Raw genomic sequence first — 19,093 nt, forward strand, 5'->3', positions numbered from 1 at the left:
AAAAAAACTCTAAATTAGCATCCCTATTTTATATCTAATCCCAAAATGCTCTCAAAAATAACCACACAAGCATAAACACATTAAATAAGCTTAAATATATGACAGACAATTTTGATTCAGTAAAAGCCTGACCAAACCTTACAATTTAAACACTTTAAACTACATATGTGATGTGATACTGTGCAGTAGGGGTGTAAATCACACGTTTTATCACGATACGATATTATATTGATTCTGTGGACAACGATACAATATTTACTGATAACACAAAGTCAATTCAGGGGCCTGCGACCAATACGAGACGATACATACGCCGATTTAACACAAAGTTACACTTATATAAATACAAAAAGCACCTAAAATAAGATTTGACAATTTCATTACTAAGCTCATCTAGACATTTAAATTAAAAACAAACTCTTTTAATAAAAACAATAAATATAAAGTGTGAATTTCAAAATAAAGGCGCATCTGTAAGATGGCGATATCGATATTTTCACTTTGTATCGATAGTATTGGATCGTTGAGGATTGAATCGATATATTGATCCAGATCAATATATGGTTACACCCCTACTGTGCAGCCCACCCTATTCTTAGAAAAGTGTCATTTGCAAGGCTGAAAATTAAATGTCACTCTTGTTACAGAAATGCCACTCTCCAGTTTATTACTATTTTCAAGTAGTGACTGAGAGGCTCGCTGTCTCTGCTGGAGGACTCGACCCTTATTTTCTAGAAGCTTAAGTTTAATAATTAATGGCTAAACAGATATTATAAAGTGGGGACCTTTATCTCTTTGAATAGCTGCAGTGTAACCAATGACCTTCATCTTGATAAGGCACACATTATTTATTTAACAGGTCCAGGCATGGATTTATGGTGGAAGAAGAAGGAGTGGTCAGTTTTTGAGAGGTGCAGTCAACCTTCTGCTGTCTTAAGAAAATTCTCCAGAGCACCATTTTGTGCATAAGAACTCTCTTACACCGTACTGCTGCCTCTCTGACGTCCTTCTAATCATTCAGTCAATCATCTCCTGTATGAAATGCTGTGACGGTAACAATAAGGCAGGATGAAAATAACAGCTTGCTGTGAAAGCAGAGGAAGGGGTTGGCTGACTATAATGTCAGGTTACTCAAAAGCAGATTAGTCTGTCAACACTCGGACACCTTGGACTAACTCAGTACTTAGCCTGGTTTTACCCCAGTAGGAGCAAATACTAAAGAGTAGTCTGTATCTCACCTCTATGAGAGGAAATCATGTTGAAGAGGGCTAATATGTATGTTCCTATACATGTGAGCATTTCCCAGACACAGGCCCCTACAGACACATAAGACACACTAGCATCTAAATGTATCCGTATGATGATTAATGATTCAGTTAAGACCTCTGTATGTCTCACTCTCTCTGACATTCTCAAGTGAAGAGCTTCTGAATCATTGAGATCAAACGCCCTGCGTGGCAAAGTGTTTATCTTTAAGTCTCCAACAGAGAGAGACTGTCTGTTTGACTGAACAACTCAGAAAGAGGAAATATGTCAAGAGCATTTCCAATCAAGTCATTCACTGGATGTTTTCATTTTTACTGTTGGGAAATATGTAATAGTGATAGTTACATCTGATAATAACTAGTACTACAACAACTTTCAGAAGAATTAAACCATATATTACACATATAATGTAAATGCAACAATAAATGCCTGTGATATAAATATTAAAGTATGTGGAAGTATTTTAATTCAGTGTGTCTACATTTTTTTTGGCCCATGCACATAACTTGAAAAGTCGTACACTTTAAAATAACAATGTTTAGGCGCCCGGATAGCTCAGTTGGTGGGGAGGGCGCCCATATATAGAGGTTTACTCCTCGACGCAGCGGGCCCGGGTTCGACTCCGACCCTTTGCTGCATGTCATTCCCCCCTCTCTCTCCCCTTTGTTTCTTCAGCTGTCCTGTCAATAAAGGCCTATATATGCCCAAAAAAGAATCTTTAAAATTACAATGTTTTATATATGTTGTATTTTCATTTTCTACAATTGTGTATTTTCTGTGTGCTTTTACTGAATGTTCTTGTGGGTTCAGGTCCCTCTTGAAAGATAGTTTTACTTATTTCAGTGATTAAATAAAAGAAGAAAAAAAAACTAGAAACAGCCTCCAGGTATCAGTGATGGCAATATAAAAAAATTGACTTTTTATACAACATGAAAGGATCTACATCTAAGTGAAACAGCCGTTTAACATCATGCACTCGCCATCAGAGTCAGACTTTGGCAAGCCCAAACATTTCCACATTAGAAGAGGAATTCTGAGAGTTGATGCATGCTAAAGCTCAAAATAACAGGTTGATACAAAAACCACCTTCAGTGATGCTAGTGATCTGGGGGCTGACGTGGGGAACTAGTTGTGTCCATATTTGTGTGTTATGTACTGTACCTCTTCTCTAATCCTCTCTATCCCCCTCTCTTACACTTTCTGTTCCCTCCTTTTTCTCAAAAACAGTCTCACCTGTCATTCTTTTGTTTTCAGCTCACACAGATATTATCAAACACACTTCTATTAGTCTCTTTTTTGCCAAACTGTTCTCTACCAACAGGCCAAACAAACACATTATATATCCAATTGTCACTGTGATCATTAACATTTTAAATCAAATTCAGCACCATGCAACAAGCTCAAAAGAACTAGACCACAGAAACAAACGGTAAACCCCCGTCTAATTCTATGCTGCTTGCTATACTAGACACATTATGAATAACACTACACTGACTGTGGGTAAACAAATGTCATGCTTGCAAAACAGCAAACAAATCATGAAGGGGATTGAAATAGCGTTGGTGCATTAAAAACACACCAACATCAAGTGTAGCAGCAAAGGACAGTATGTGCAGACTTATCAAATGAAGAACTGCCTTTAGTGGGAAAAGCAGCCAAGGCCTAACATACTGTACATGTCACACACACACACACACACACACACACACAAGTCTCATTGAATCTGAATGAGTCAGATGTCAGTCAATTTAGTTTTTACCTTGGCACTGGAATCCTTGTTTTCCAAACCCCCTGTGAAAACAAAGAAGGCTCAATTAAACTGTTGCTTACTCGCTTTCTCACTCACACACATATACACAGTAAATCCATTCATTCATACATTTATATGTTGACTCATACCAGGGACAGGAACGCAGTATACTCTCAACTACATTTGATGACCAAAAGTATATGGACACTCCTGTGTTTTTAGCAGGATTTTGGGCAAGACCCCTTAGTTCTAATTAGGTTACATGTTAATGCTAAAGAATACAATATATTTCAAACAACAGTGTGCTTTAGGGAAGGCCTTTTCTTGTTGAACCTGACAACAATGCCCCGCTGAATAACAGCGGATCCATAAAGAGATACTTTTCTCAGTTTGCCGTGAAGGATCTTGACTGGCCTGTGCAGAGCCCTAACTTCAACCCCATCCAACACCTTTGGGATGAATAGAAACGCCGACAGTAAAGCATACCTTATCGGCCAACATCATTATTATCGGACAACATTATTGTTGGCCTAACTAAGGATCTTGTGGCTGCATTGGGAACAATTCCCTGTGGTTCCAAAACCATATAGAAAGCCTTTCCAGAGGACTAAAAGGCTTTAATAGCAGAATATTAACACCCATCTTTTTGGAATGAGGTGTTCGGCAGTAACATATCTGATGTCCACATACTTTTGGCCACATAGTGTATGTTATACTGCTGTCAGATGATTGATTTGATTTTAATCACATTGTCAGGACAGAAAAAAAATTTCTTCCAAAAATACTCAACAACTGAAACATGAAACCAAAATGGTGAGATAAATACTGAAAACTACACAAAATATAACCTCATGACAAATCCCAAACTTTTCATGTTGTGTTTTGCTGAGGAGTGATGTTTGGTATGGCACGGGTCATGTTGTAAAACAGTCAAGGTATTAAGCCACCAGCATTAAAGGGCCTGAGATCACACTGTCACCTGTAACAGCAGAGGACTGTAAAACGTGGGTGCAACTCTACCAAGCTGTCTGCAAGTTTACTCCTCTCACACGTAAGATATCACTAAGTTGATATCTAAATAGAAAAACAGCACAGCAACCTTATGTTTTGTCATACTTTCCAAATGCAGTGTGTTACTAATGGAAAGAACTGCAGCGTAAAGGCAACTTTGTACCTCTGCAGGTCACTGCCCAGTTCTAGTGTGTTTCAACCAAATACCATGTGAATATTTCTCTGTAGTGTGAGTGCTTTTCCATATGGGCTCTTATTGCCAGTAAACTGCAGAGTTTCTCCTTAAAATCTAGCCAGCTATGCAAGGGTTTTTAGCCATAAATGCTTGAGTTGTTCCCCACAGTATAAACCAGTAGATGGAAGGCTTTAATAGCTCGACTACGTGCCAGGAAGGGGAACCTATTACTCATCCAAAGACTTTAAGCAGGTTTAAACTCAGCAACACCACAGCAGTAATGTGTTAATCAGGGAAGACAACAATTAAAGTGAACTTTGACAATTGTAATTTAGTTGCCTGGCAAGACTAATACAATGCCACTCACGCAGAAATGTGTTTATTTATTCTTAATACAACATTGAAATTGTTTTCTAACAGTGGTTCTGTGATTTACTGGGGCCGCCTATGTCCCACAAAATTGAAAATGGCTGCTTTAAAGTCCCCGTTTCTCACTGGGAATTGTCCCATTAGAGAATTTGTACAAAGCGGCAAAAACCTTAAACATAAGTTTAACTCACTCTCCTACAAACAGTTATTTCAGTGCTACACTATTAACATAAACACCAGCATAACTCCTCCCATTTGGGATTGCTTGCACAAAATCTCGAGAAAATGGGATCCCTGGAGTAAAATCGACTAGGGATAATACTGCCGACTTTTGGACACCCATGTTCTGTCACTTTATTAGTAAAGAAAGTCTTTGAGGAATGTCGATTGCAGGAGTAAGAAGGGAAAGTTAGTTGAAGTTGTGTTATATCATCGAGCAGAGTGTACTCGACTGAAGTTACCAATATGCAACAGGCAGCAGTCAGGGTGGAGGTGGGAGACGGAAGGCTTACCAGATGAAGTCGGTGCAGTGGCTGCAGAAAGTCGGCTGCTTGAAGAACCTGGCTATGAATTTGTGGTTCTTGACCTCGTGGACGTTTTTTTGCCTCAAAGCACCTTTGCGAGCAAACCTATTCGCCACGTCCATGGTGAACGACTCGTTTGAACTCACATCAGCCATGTCTCCCCTACAAACAAATCAATGCTACAGTGCTGTCTTGAAGTGTTTTTCAGTCCGTTTATAGGCGCAGCCCTCAATGTGGAGCCAGCAGACGGCGGAGCGGCGGTCTTCTCCAGAGATACTGTACTTACAGTCTGAGGGCTTTCCCTGTTTGTCGTTATCACTGACAGCTCTGCGCGCTGCTAAGTTAGCCACAGTGAGAAATGTTACATCCGGTCATTACCTTCAAAATAAAAGTAATTTTGTTTTCAAGTCAGTTATTGTGAAACAGGCTATTCTTACAAACACCCTGCTACATGTCCAGTATGACTACAGTATATTGAAAAGTGCTAGTCATCCTAATAGTTATGATTAAATAAGTAAGTAAGACAGTAACGTTAGCCTTCTCTCGCATGCCAGATCTATCTCCACAGCGCTGTGGAGTAAAGCCTTTGGTCATAAATTGCAGTCCACACCCTACACAGTACAAAGTGTCATACTAAAACTACACTCAAAGGTAGGCATACAGGCTGTTGACTGTGTAAATTTGTTTTAGCTTAAGGTGCTCAAGGAGAGACACAGATAACAAATATCCTGCATTTTACTGTTTGCCAGTGTATAGTCTTTTTTATTATTATTATTTATAATTTACAATCAGCGATATCAATAAATAAAATAAATTATTAAAACAGTCAGTCAAGGATTCAGGTACATAGATAGTCATACAGACAGAGCCTTATGACTATTACATTTGACATATTTGTTGTTGGGGAGTGGTGGCCTAGAGGTTAAAGAAGTGAGCTTGTGACCGGAAGCTATATCATGATTATTTAAATGAACAAATCTGAAAACTTGTCAAGGGCCCCACTTTGAGAATCACTTTTTAAACCTGTGTTTGAGGGTCCACCCTAGTAGTATCAGTTAACCTAAATCAGACAAAATATTCGCCTTTCATTAGGCTTTTACGTAATGCAATTCAACAGCACCACAAGCCACAGACCATGAAGTTTAAACAACACTTTTCTGTATCAACAAATTAATTGTATAACCTGTATGAGGGTAGGATTAGCTTTGGTCACCTGATAAACTGGAAACTGAGTGTATACAATTCTCAAACTGCCATAAAAACAGCCCTTTAAGCCTTTGATCTCAGTCTCAGCTTTGTGATGCCCTTGTTGTCAAACTATACATGAAAGCGACAGCCACCAACCTGTTTAAACCATCAAAAAGAAACCATAAACCTTTCTGCATATGAAGTAGGCTATTCTTTATTAAACACAGAGCATTGTAGATTGCATCTACAATTTTAGCTCCTCTGAGGCTTTTAATTGGCAACATTCAAGCCATAAACAGGGATCTCTGAATTGCTGAAGTCTGTAGTGGATTTTAAATGAATGTGTTATTTATTATCATAGTTTCAAGCATGTGGAGCTACATTTTGATCCGTCAATCCAAACGCCAGAGAGAGCATATGCTTCTTCCTTTAAAACGTTAGTAGGCCTATTGCTGTGGCACGAACAAGGCTGTTTGGCCAATTTTATTTCTTAGACAAACTTCCTGCTCGTGGTCTAAGTATCTTTGTGTTAACTTAACGCTGCTCCGCACTGTTTCCTCCTTTTCAATCCGGCTGGGCTGATGTCACGCAACAGGAGGACCCACACTAGTATGTGGGAGGTCCCGCATCAGGAATTTTGGATGGGGAGCGCCATCGTGTGGAATCATAGCACATTACACACTTTAGCCGCTCTGCATAAATGGTTAACAGTTCTCATTTCGGCACATGTGCTGTGTTTGAGTTCCTTTACTCTTTTTGTGCTTCTGTGTTTCAGAATACTCAGCCTGTATGGTTAGTATGAAGCTGTAACAAAAGAGAAACCCTCTTTAAAATGTACTTTATAGAGAGAAAATGTGGGATATTGATAAGATCACCGTTGGAAATTGCACACTGTCCAAGAAATGCTTACACCTGAGCCTTTGATTATGCCACCAACCATATCTGCATCAGGCCTGGAGTCCAGAATGTGTCATTTTATATGGCCACTGGCACAGGAACGCTCTCTCTCTCTCTCTCTCTCTCTGAAATGACCTGTTGATTTACCAAAGTCTCCCATCACGCTAGATTATCTAAAGCCTGAAAACAGAGCCAAGAGGTGGTGCAAAAGTCTAGTTTTCTCTCAGACCACTTGAATTACAATTTGCTGAAAGATTATTTTGGAATTTGTGCCCAACAAAGCCAACAATTAAGAGTGCCTACCATATCTTTAAAAACAAGCAGATTCATTTCCTGCTTGACTAACAGCGTAGTATTATTTTCAATTTAAGCTCACAGTCTTTATCTCTGATAATGTGCTTAATTATTGTGTTGATTGCTCTTAAAGATATGTTGCTGTATTTATGAATGTCTTCTGGATTCCTTTATTACACAAACTACTGCTGGTGTTTGCATCAGCAGGGTTACATTTCTTCCCATTTGAAACATTTACTAACAGGGAAGGTTCACCTGCTGTTTTGACTTGCTTGCTATCTCTAAAACGTTTCTAAGTTGACCAATTCCCTGAGGTTCACTGACCAGCAGTGCAGCCTGAGAAAGAACAATACTAAAAGAGCTTTTAGCTGGCAGTCCCATGATGTATATCTCGTTCAAATAATGTAGCCTATCTGACCAGCTGAATCCACCCATTAAGGACACACATTATTACTTCCTATCAACAAATCTTTTGACCTAGTTAGGTATTGCATCGTTTCAGTGATTATGATTCAGGTTACAGAGTTTCTATTTTTTAACATGCACCTTTTACATTCTCCTAACCTAATCAAAAAGCAACTTTTGTTAACCCAAACTAGAGCACATACACAACACGGCCCTTGGTTAATTGGTTTTATTGTTGTATTGTTGTTTCTCATTAGGGCAAACAGCCATTGAACATTACAGTAATCTTCATCGAAAATCTCTCTCTCTCTCTCTCTCTCTGTGTGTGTGTGTGTGTGTGTGTGTGTGTGTGTGTGTGTGTGTGTGTGTGTGTGTGTGTGTGTGTGTGTGTGTGTGTGTGTGTGTGTGTGTGTGTGTGTGTGTGTGTGTGTGTGTGTGTGTGTGAATATCAAGCTGCTGGCTCTAGTACAATATGAAGGTTATTGATCAAGTTTTGGGTAAATATGCAGGAGTTAAGACCTTTGTGCTCGATCAATAGGAGCTTACACTGGCATCTGATTGGAGCAGGCTATTATCAGGGGGCCCTGTTTACCCAGCAGCCCTTATGTTGGCTCCATCTCCACCCAGACGCACAGGACACTGAGGAGACTTCACTCCTAAGAAGATGGCTTCAACGTTGGCTTTGCTGGTCCTTTGCCAAGTAGCTTTACACACCACTGTAACATCCATTAAAGGTAAAATGGAGCAGGATAATTGATTCATTTGTATTTGAGCATGAAATGACTATTTGGCTTTTTGGTAATGTACTGCAAGTACTCCTGTTTGACTTGTTGTCACGGCCCTTTATCTATTTGCATTTTCTTATCTAATGCACCTTTTGCACATGATTGATGGTGTTGCATCAAACGTAAAGTGTGCACAACTTTCACAACATTCTAATCTATACAATGGATTATGAAGGAATGACTGCTGTTGCTGTGTTGGGAACATTATTCCTGTGAATTCTTCCCGTGTATTTGTCAAATTATATTTCTTGTCTTTAACCAGTATGTGGCCGACCTCTTGTCACTGACGGGATTGACAAGCTGACCCTAAAACGTGTGTATGAGTTTGGAGAAGAGGTGACCCTCACATGTGGACGTGGGTACTTGCCTTCAACAGTGACCCCTCAAAGGATAACCTGCACCGACACAGGAGAATGGACACAGTCAGACCTAGCATGCTCCCGTGAGTTTACTGGGGTGGGACTTTCACTCTACTACATTTTAAATAGTGTAGTTGGTGTCCCTTTTACTCAGAGTGATGCAGAAGTGCAACACTAGAACTGCTGTAATTCTTAAATCGTTACAACCACCCCAAAGTAGAAAGTATGAGCAAGGTGGGAGTAAAAACTGGCTTATGTATTGTGCTCCCGCTGACATATAGTCCAAAATACAGCAATATCAGTTTTCAAACACTGATATAGTCTGACCTTAAAAATATACCAATGACAAAAATAACACATTTTGGTGCTCCTAGAATATGTATATATACTGTAATATTGTGAATTGTGAATAGTGTGATTATAACCTGCGAGAGATTTAGATTCAAAATTGTACCATCTTTTCTACAGCTAAGATGTGCCCAATCCCTAGACCTCTGCAGCCATTAGCAATGGGAAGGACAGAGGCTCCATTCAAGAGTGTGCTTAACTACACATGTGATGACGGGTAAGGTTAAATGGTGATAAAAGAAAAAGTCAAGAGTCAAAAAGTCACTTTAAAGTCACTTTATAATCGCTTCATAGTTCCAAACAAATCATTACAAGGTGTGGTTACACTAATATATGTTAGAATAATGTGAACTTTGTCAGGTACATCATGCAAGGAGCCAATGAGAGCAGGTGTTTACATGATGGCACCTGGAGCGATCCACCTCCTCTCTGCAAAGGTACAGGAGGAAAATATACATAGTGAAAATGGTAACAGACTCTGCATTGTTCAATGGAGAGGAAACACAACTTCCAAAGATTAACATTTTTATACAACTAGAAAATACTTCTTCTATTTGTTTATTGATGCTTAATTTCTGTTACTATGTATACTTTATACTATAGTATAATAATAGGTTATTATAATTGACAAGACATTTGCCTTGTTCATTTTTGACAGTATGCAGAACACTTTTAAATAGATGTGTATATTTAAAGGTGGTTAACTCACTTTGTTCCTTAGAAGGCAGTATACATATTTTAAAGTATATTAATAATGTCATTAATGGGGATTTTGCATTCTTAAGGCTCACAGAGAAGAAATGTTGCAGAGTTGATGTCAGTAAAACTCTAGCGTGATTGTTTTTCTTCTTACAGCTGTGAACTGTCAGCTGCCCAAGCCACCTAGAGATGGAAGAATTGTCCATGATAAGCCAGTTACTGGAAGCACCACCATGTATGGGCAAGGCTGGACATATGAGTGTAACCCACCTAAGGCACCAAGTTATGAGAGGGGATCCTGCATGGCTGATGGAAGTGCAACTGAGCCACCAGTATGCCAAGGTACGCAGACAAGTGTCAGTGTGAAAGTGTCAGTGTTCTCCATATTCTTTAACCATGTCTTCCTCTTTCATCTATTTCTCATCTTCGTGATTAGTTATGGGCCAAATCAAATCTATAGGATTTGCCACAATGAAACCAGCCTGCCAGCCTGCATTCGCATTTTTTCAATGTTTTCTATAATGTATTTTTTTTTAGACAATTTGTAACTACCACATTTTTTGCAATTTGTAACTACCACATAATACCGCATTACATTTTTGATCATCCCAGAGGTGAGCTGCACCATCCCAACTGGCATACCGAATGGCTTCATCACCTTTGCTGTGAAGAGACAACATGGCTACAAAGAAAAGGTTAGGTATGCCTGCAATGAGCATTATATTCTGGATGGTGAGGCTGAGATACAGTGCCAAAACACGGGAAACTGGTCTTCCAAGCCAGTTTGCAGAAGTGAGTCATCAGATCTTAAAAAATCTAAAGTGCTAAATTTCTGTATTTATGATTCTGGATCAGCAGTATCCAGATATGTTCATAATGTTTCTGTGCATTACAAGCTAAGGGAGTTTCCAGCCCCCTTGTTAGTTAAAAGAAACTAGAGCTACATTTTTCTTAACTTTCAGTACTGCTTTCAGGCAAACCTGGAAGTGGTAATTAAAATTAGCTTCAACCCGATACTAATGTTATAATCGACTGAGGGGATCTGCAATGGCTGCTGAAAACACACTTTAATTGCTCTGTTTTTCCATCCAGCTCCCTGCACAGTTGACATCAAAAGAGGTCGTATCTTCTACAATGCCAAGAAGCTCTGGATTTCAGACCTGAAACCCAACAGAGTCCTCCATGGAGAACATGTTGTCTTCTATTGTCTGAACAGAGCTGAGAGGTGTGGCTACCCTGTGGCCAGCACTTGTAACGATGGAACCCTCCCCATCCCAGAGTGCTTTGAGGGTAAGTTCTTGTCAGCTGGATAAATCTAATTCAAACCACTCTAGTTCCACCTGCTCGACAGATAATTAAAAATACAACTGTATTCAATTGTATTTAGATTTAGGAACCATGCGCACTTGTACAGATTCAAAACCTGTACCTAAAATTGTTTGTAGAAAAATTGAACTATGTTTTTAGGCAGGGGAAAGTATTACTGTATATACGGTATAACAGCAGAAACAACAACAAACATTAGATAATAAAGGGTTCAGGATATTTGACTCAAAACTGAGTTTTGTCCCTATCCCCATGTTTGCATAGTGGCAATGCAGTGCTCTTTCCTCCAAAACAATGTTACATAATGAGTCTCTCAGAGGCTTACAGATGGCTTTGAAGAAGCCCCATGCAGCCATGCATTTTTATATCTGCCTTTCTTTTCCTTGCTTTTAGAACCAGGCAAAGTGGAGTACAACTTAAGGCCCAAAACCCTTCCATCAGAAATCGCCATGTGTGCTGCTTCACCCCCTGCAAGCCCCACAAGACCTGCATAACTTTGCACAGAATGACCTGAAACATCATGTACACCTACATATGGATAGGAATGAATCTGTAACAGTACGCTTAAAGACAAAGGCCACTTATTTTATTTGACCTGTCATTATCAGCTGATAATAAAGTAACAGCAGTAATTCTTAATAAAATAATGAAAATTATGTTGGTTTGGTACCTTAGAGAGTCAATGACCTGATGAACCCATGTAGTTTTCAATACTCTGATACATACATACCAAACATACATACTGAACATACTGTACATGTCCCCCGTACCCAGTACTGAGGTTACAATAAAAACTGAAGACCTGAACTACGTGGGTCCAAAATCTGACATCCTTTCACAGGAGATTTGATACCAATTCACACCTTATTCATGTGAAAATTGTACATGAAGCCGATACCGCTCAAAACGTCTATGTGACCTTAACCACTCTTATGTGATGTAATTGAGTGAACAACCCACAGAGGTGATTAGACTTCCCATCAACCAGTATAACCGATGAAGCGATGAGTGGTGAAATGCCTTCAAGACCATGACACAAAATTACACAAAGGGTGAGACCATAAAAAGATCATGCTTGTATAGTTTTAACTTCATGCTTGTAAACAATAAAGTTTGTGTGCTTAAAGTATGTGTGATTATAGCAACTGCCCTTGTAGCTCAGTTAAATTACAAATCAATATGTTTTATTACAGCTTTGGTAATGCACCCTTGTGAAAGGAACAAATACACTTTAATTTGAAATAGTGTAAAGGTTTACTTCAAACTTTTTGAATTTGGACATTGATATCTATATCATCTGTAGCTGCTCACTGAGAGAGGCATTATTGTTTTTATTTTTTTGGGCATTTTTGCCTTTAATAGACAGGACAGCTGTAGACAGGAAAGGGGAGGAAGAAAGGGGAAGACATGCAGCAAATGGCCGCAGGTCGGACTTGAACCCTCATGCCGCTGCGTCAAGGACTGAGCCTCTGCATATGGAATCCTGAATACCAGCTGAGCTACCCAGGCGCCCTCAGAGGCATTATTTTTAATGTCTATCAACTTTTGCTTTACAGTAACTTATACCTCACTAATTTCAGAGAATTATAATCCAATATTTAATACTCAATATTTAAGTGTAGTAATGTAATGAGATTGCATTGCTAAAATTGCTGTTGATGCTCTTCACCTTTGTAAGAGGCATTTTTGTTTATGGTGTTGCAAAGGGCACCAAACATGCCATGAGCAATAATGGTAGGGTGAATGGAAATTTCTGGAAATACAGATTCTTACAACTCAATAACATGATGAATTTGTCAGCAATGTATCATCATTCCATTGTATTCTTTCAGATTTGATGTGTCTCTGCTCTTTAAAGTGAAGTGAAGAAATGGCAAAATGGGGCCAAATGGGCTGGTGTTTCATAATATTGCAGCAACAAGGGAAAGTCCGCTGCTGGAGCGTTTCTATTCCAGTAAAATGTCGTCTGTTATTGCAAAAAGCAAGCCAAAAAAAGCAGAAAAGGAAACAGGGGTTGTTAATAAGCAGTTACTTCATGCTGCTCTTATCTGTTTACTTTTAGAGAAACACAAACAGCAGTGAAAGAGGGGACAGAGAGTCAGTATTTGAACCAGAGGAGAGGAAAGAACCGAGGAGCGTCCGACTTTTCTACAAAGGATGGAACGCATGCTTACTCTGTTTCTGCTATCTCCATTTGTTTTTTGTTTTTTTACCATTGTGACATCTGAACAAGACAATGGTATTTATTATTATTTGTTCCTTTTTCTTCCTCCCTTTGGGATTTAGCAAAATGTCTTTTGTGGCTGGATAACATGAATCTTAAATATTTTTTCAAGCAATTTGAGAGTCTATACATCATTTTCTATTTGTCCTTGCAGTATGTTTTAGGCCTGAGCTGGCTGCCAACATTGAGCCAGATGGGCTCCAGAGGTACTTTAGCCCTGGTGAGGAGTTAGTGCTGTCCTGTAAACAGGGATACACCCCCGTGTCGGGCCCTCGGAAGATTGTCTGCGCTGCCAGTGGAAAATGGACGACAACTAAATTCATGTGCATACGTGGGTCTCCATTATTCTAGGGAGAATTAAGGGTCTTGTGACAGATCGCCTTGTACTGCAAACTTAACAGTAATCTTGGAAACAAACATTACTTAAGGAAACTTTTACTTTTTATATTACAGTACATGTCATAGTTGTATAAGAGAGTGTAAGTAATTTTACCTGCAATCATTCATTGATTATTCCTGATATCCTTGATCATTTTCCAATCTTACTATAAATGAAGACTTATTTTTGATGTGGCATAGACAAATGCAATGCTTTTGTAGATTCTGAAAAGAATATTTATTAAACATGTACAGTGAAGCATTGTGAACCATTTCTAACAGATTTTGATTACTATACTTTAATTCATAATATTATTTGTACAATGAATAGATAGATAAACACATGTTGCTTATCTTACAAATATTCTGTATGTTTCTCTGTTATGCTGCATATAAATATATGTATCCAGGACTAAAGAGTAAGTTATTAGTAATCTGTTTATTGGCCAAATAAATAACAGAGAAGATGTGATTATGGCAGGTACAGCAAACATCTCTTTCTATGTTTTCATTATAAATAACAGAATAACTAAATAGCAAAAGCTCTCATTTACACATGTTCTCTGTGCTGTATTCTCCACTACAGCAAAAAGGTGTCCCTATCCTGATCCATTGTCTAATGGAGAGCTGTACTATGAGGATACTGTGTTCCAGAGTACGATCAACTACACTTGTGATTATGGGTAAAGAAGAACATCTTGTTGAAATTCATTGTTTGACATGTGTAATTTGCTCTCTCGGACCCTTGCTGTCCCTAATACACTGGGGGATTTTTGAAAATGCAAATGATGAACCTCTGATCAGCGGTTCGATCAGGCAGACAGTAAAGCATGTTAAGTAAAATGTAGGCCACTAGCATCATCCTGTTAGTGGATTTGAAAGTTCTGAAAACAAAATCATAATCTTCATTAACAGTTAAGTCCATAACATATCAGCAGGACAAACAGTGGTTTGTGCCAAGTAAAGATCTTTTGCCATTTAAAGTGCAAGCATTTTAATACATTTTATTTAATATGTAATCTGTTTTACCAACGGTGGCAAGTGTACACATAGTGTAATTCCAATCAACTGCCAATACCTTTGAGTTCTCATTTTCCCACCTTTGCATTTATGTAGTTTGACTATTTAAGCATCAGCGTACACAACAAACAGAGCTACCCCCTAAAAAACATTTTTTATGTGCTTTCTATGTATTCTATATATGTAGGTAAGGTGACCAATAAACCTAATTATTTTGTATTTTGTGATTTGACCATTATTTTAAGATTCCTCTTATCCATCAATACTCTCTTCAAATGCCTTTAATATGATTTAGATCAACCATAATGTGTAATGTCTATGTATTTGCAGTCTAAGCACAAACTGACTGAATGATATGGCTCTGCACAGGTATACCTTGACTGGAGACAGCACTGCTGTGTGCCTTGCCAATGGAGCATGGAGCACATCAGTACCGGAGTGCATTCGTATGTAATTACCTATATCCTTCCACAAGACCAGGAAGTCTGTGGTCTGTGGTCTTTTTTTCAAATTATGTCCATCAACTTGATATTAGGCCTGTGAAAACACATTTGTGTTTGTTATCTAGAAATGTACCACAACAAAGCTATCACTCAATTTTCCCAGCAGCTATAAAGGCAAAAAAATACACACATAGTAGCAGACAATAGACAAAAACTGACACTACAGTACAAGCAATAATTGTATACATATAAATTGGCATATTATGTCTCTTCTCTTGTAGCTGTGTCCTGTGGTCTCGCTCCAATCCCACAGTTTGGGATGATAATTTACGATAAGACGATTAGAGGAAATACCGTTGCTTACGGTGTCGGAGGGACGTACAAGTGTCTGCCTCCATATGTAGTTATTGGCAACGCAAGAGCAGAATGCACTGTCAGTGGCAACTGGACCAAAACACCTGAATGTCGAGGTATAAAAAATAAAAGCAGGAGTTGCTGTAATAATACCAAGAGGAGTTATTGTGGCATTGCAAGAAGTATTTATTGATCACAACCATTACTTCAAAGTGTTACTGTAGGATAAGTAAAAGCAAGCCAAACAACCTGTTAGTATTCTAGTAATGGAACGTGTATTGTACTGTTGCAACTGTACTGTTGTGACATTTCTGATTGTCAAACTTCTTTACAAAACTGAAGTTCAAAGTTTATTCTTGATCTTAGTATCAGCTGATGAGAAAACAATCTCACCATTAGGTCCACTTATGTATAGTTCGCCCAAATTTGATGCGTTTCATGTTTTTCTGAACCACCACATATAGAAGAAGTCTACGATGATCACAGAATGATACATAAAACAGAACCTTTCCTACTGTATTTGATTCCACCCCTCTGTTCAGAGTAAAACAAAATAATTTAAATAATTGAAGTTATTACTGACTCTGAGATATGTGGGGATATCCTGTGGACGGCTAGTGGCTTTTCTGCTGCTAGATATTATTACAAAAGTTATAATGGTAGGTTCAGTGAATTCAATAATTGGATGAATATTTCATTAACGGGGGATCAGGCACAGTGTGAAGTCTATCATGTATAGAGAAAAAGAAACCGTCTGCAAAACAGTTTGGGAGGATATGGGGGGTTTTCTCAACACTATTGGAAAGTAAAACACTCCAGTTAGAAGGGCATAATTAAAAAACAGTGGGAGCTGAAAAGGACAACACACTAATAACAAAATTAGATGAAATTGTACCACATTCAGTCTTTACCATCTCCAACTTGCAACCCCAACTCGTAACAGTTAGTAACAAAATATGAAACCATATAGTGACAGACAATATGATGTCTAGCTATTTTCATTAGTAGAGTCTCTCTAATGAACGGACTAAATTGTTCCCTTTACAGTGGTGACCTGCCCTCCACCGGAGAACATTGACAAAGGCTACATGTCAAGCAACGACCAGAAAGACTATGACTACATGGAAACAATCAAATATGGCTGCAATGGAGACTATGTACTTGAAGGAAACTTCCAGATTGTTTGTCAGCACAATGGGAATTGGTCTGAGAAGCCATCCTGCAAAGGTAGGGCCACAACCAATAGTACAGTTGTTTTACATTTCAAATTTTGGTGATAGCTGCCTTTCTTGGGTCATCCTGTGGGGCAGGGACTTGAGACCTACTTGTAGCTGTTTTGAGAGTTTAGCTTTATAGAAAAGTGTGGCATAAGAAAGTTTTTTCATGTGTTTCCTTCCTGAATTTATGTATTTCTGTTCCTACTGGACATTTGTTTGTGATAATTCTATCCCAGCCTAATTCCATTATTCTTTAAATACAATAGGCAATGCTTTTTAATGTTGAAATGCTTATTTGAAGACCTCTGCATTTAAATTAAACTGTCAGATGCCAACTAATATAAACTTCTCCAAATTCCCTCAACTGTTTATGGGAACAACAGGTTTCACATTTAAATGACAGCCCCTACTAATGTTTTTAAATATTACTTAAATGACAAGATAATTTTGATAGGTGAATATAATGCAGCTAACCCCCCTCAATTTCCTGTGTAGCGACACAAAAACAGTACAATCACCACTATATATACTGTATCCAGTATAATGTTTTTCTTCTCCCTGTGACTTACAGCTCCTTGCAGTGTTGGCATACATAACGCAAGGATATTCTACAAAGGACAAAAAATCTGGATCAAAGACCTACTTCCTAACAGAGTCTTACACAAAGAAATTGTCTCAGTCTACTGCATGGACAAGGCCAGGAACTGTGGTTATGCAGTGCAAACCCAGTGCATCAATGGAAAACTCAATATCCCTGAATGCTTTGAGCGTAAGGAATATTTCATGAACAAGCACAATGTGTCACAAAAAGGAGCCCAATAGCCAAAACTCTAGATAGGCTTTCTTTTATTCTAGTTTATTTAATTTGTTGTTTTTGTATATTTGTCATTGTACTATCACTCACGGCAGCGCCAACTTTGAAGTATCAGCTGTAAAATTAAAGTTATTAATTGCTCTTTCTCAACTGTCAAATTTTAATGAATATAAAAGGACTGTTTAAAAAACTCTATATAACATAAAATACATCCACTATCAGAACAGCTGGAGCAGTATATGATGCAGGTGTTTTATTTTCCTTTGGGTTCAAAAGTATTTGCCCTCACTATCTCATATTTCCTTCAATTTGTTTCAGAAATGACAGTAGTTACTCTAGCATAAGTCAAGCACTGTTAACATAGTTTCTGTTGTTTTTAGCAACAGCAACAACAACAAAATGTCAATGCAGTTGACCACAGTTTAATCACGGCTAACACATGGATGCTTTTTGGGTCAATATTCTCTAGATCTGTTCCTTAGATTTTAAAAGAGAAACACTTCTGTCACATCTGTTCCTTTATTATATTAAGCATTCTAACCTGTTCTCTGTATCTGTGTGTGTGTCTCTCTCTCTTTTCTAGAGCCCAGCGTTCTGGATTCTAACCTTAATTCAGGTTTACTTCCATCAGAAATCACACAGTGCTGAAACTGCTGCAGATCCCTTCTCTGATTATTATTAAACTGCTGCAATATGGATTATGTGTTGGTGTGTTCTGGTTGTCGTTGTGGTTTTCTTATCTCTGTTCAGTCAGATTTGTAGGAACCGAACACTGATACAAAGAAGAACAAAACTATATTTCTTAAAGCTATAGCGTGTAACTTTTTTCAAATTAATGAAATGTTTTTTTTTAATCCTCGGTTCCTCCTTGGTTACTAGCAACTGCATTTGTGTGTGTGTGTGTGTGTGTGTGTGTGTGTGTGTGTGTGTGTGTGGGGGGGGGGGGGGTGATCGTGCACCACCCCCACCCCTCCTTCATGCAGTTGCTAGTAGCACATCATTTAGGTCGAGTAATGAAATAGCAATCGTTTCTACTAATACGTTACAAAACCCATTACTAACCTGTTCAAGAGCTGTAAAGCAACATCCGTGTCTGACCTCAGTTCCTTTTCTTTTTTCAGCGCTCTCCAAATAGGAAAAGCCACACCAATGGTTATCTGTTTGTCTTCGCCGTCGGTCACTTTCTTTCTGGGATTTTAGACCTAGAACATGTAGGTCTTTTCTCAGCAGTACAAACACTGACTGAA

At 38.5% G+C, this 19,093-nt stretch overlaps 3 protein-coding genes across 3 annotated transcripts in view; 2 read left to right on the top strand and 1 right to left on the bottom strand.

Annotated features, from left to right (window-relative positions):
• prkcaa (protein kinase C, alpha, a) overlaps window positions 1–5,443 on the bottom strand; it is a 161,982-nt gene extending 156,539 nt beyond the window's left edge. Inside the window, exons 1-2 of the mRNA XM_078279319.1 lie at window positions 5,084–5,443; window positions 3,026–3,057 (exon numbers count right to left, since the gene is read on the bottom strand). Of these exons, the coding sequence (XP_078135445.1) occupies window positions 3,026–3,057; window positions 5,084–5,250 (199 nt within the window). The 5' untranslated portion in view covers window positions 5,251–5,443. The remainder of the gene's footprint in view (window positions 1–3,025; window positions 3,058–5,083) is intronic.
• Window positions 5,444–8,543: 3,100 nt separating this feature from the next.
• Window positions 8,544–12,502, top strand: LOC144529611 (beta-2-glycoprotein 1-like). Its single transcript, XM_078268788.1, has 8 exons — window positions 8,544–8,613; window positions 8,927–9,106; window positions 9,492–9,588; window positions 9,732–9,808; window positions 10,227–10,412; window positions 10,683–10,862; window positions 11,163–11,360; window positions 11,790–12,502. Exons 1-8 carry the CDS (start codon window positions 8,544–8,546, stop codon window positions 11,888–11,890), a joined length of 1,089 nt encoding a protein of 362 aa, XP_078124914.1. The 3' UTR covers window positions 11,891–12,502.
• A 926-nt stretch (window positions 12,503–13,428) lies between these two features.
• On the top strand, window positions 13,429–18,544 carry LOC144536278 (beta-2-glycoprotein 1-like). The gene is made up of 8 exons (XM_078279329.1): window positions 13,429–13,635; window positions 13,775–13,951; window positions 14,585–14,681; window positions 15,388–15,464; window positions 15,743–15,931; window positions 16,863–17,042; window positions 17,604–17,801; window positions 18,430–18,544. The coding sequence occupies exons 1-8, from the start codon at window positions 13,554–13,556 to the stop codon at window positions 18,492–18,494; spliced, it is 1,065 nt and encodes a 354-aa protein (XP_078135455.1). The 5' UTR covers window positions 13,429–13,553; the 3' UTR covers window positions 18,495–18,544.
• Window positions 18,545–19,093: the final 549 nt, after the last annotated feature.

Source organism: Sander vitreus, chromosome 2, assembly GCF_031162955.1.
Source record: "Sander vitreus isolate 19-12246 chromosome 2, sanVit1, whole genome shotgun sequence".
NCBI lineage: Eukaryota > Metazoa > Chordata > Actinopteri > Perciformes > Percidae > Sander > Sander vitreus.

What these genes read in the sequence shown, in the direction of transcription:
- LOC144529611 (XM_078268788.1), top strand. Translation starts at nt 8,544, where the DNA reads ATGGCTTCAACGTTGGCTTTGCTGGTCCTTTGCCAAGTAGCTTTACAC. An exon ending in AACTACACATGTGATGACGG is followed by an intron (nt 9,589 to 9,731) that starts GTAAGGTTAAAT and finishes GAACTTTGTCAG; the next exon opens with GTACATCATGCAAGGAGCCA. An exon ending in TTCCAAGCCAGTTTGCAGAA is followed by an intron (nt 10,863 to 11,162) that starts GTGAGTCATCAG and finishes TTTTCCATCCAG; the next exon opens with CTCCCTGCACAGTTGACATC.
- LOC144536278 (XM_078279329.1), top strand. Translation starts at nt 13,554, where the DNA reads ATGGAACGCATGCTTACTCTGTTTCTGCTATCTCCATTTGTTTTTTGT. An exon ending in GACATCTGAACAAGACAATG is followed by an intron (nt 13,636 to 13,774) that starts GTATTTATTATT and finishes TTGTCCTTGCAG; the next exon opens with TATGTTTTAGGCCTGAGCTG. An exon ending in AACTAAATTCATGTGCATAC is followed by an intron (nt 13,952 to 14,584) that starts GTGGGTCTCCAT and finishes TCTCCACTACAG; the next exon opens with CAAAAAGGTGTCCCTATCCT.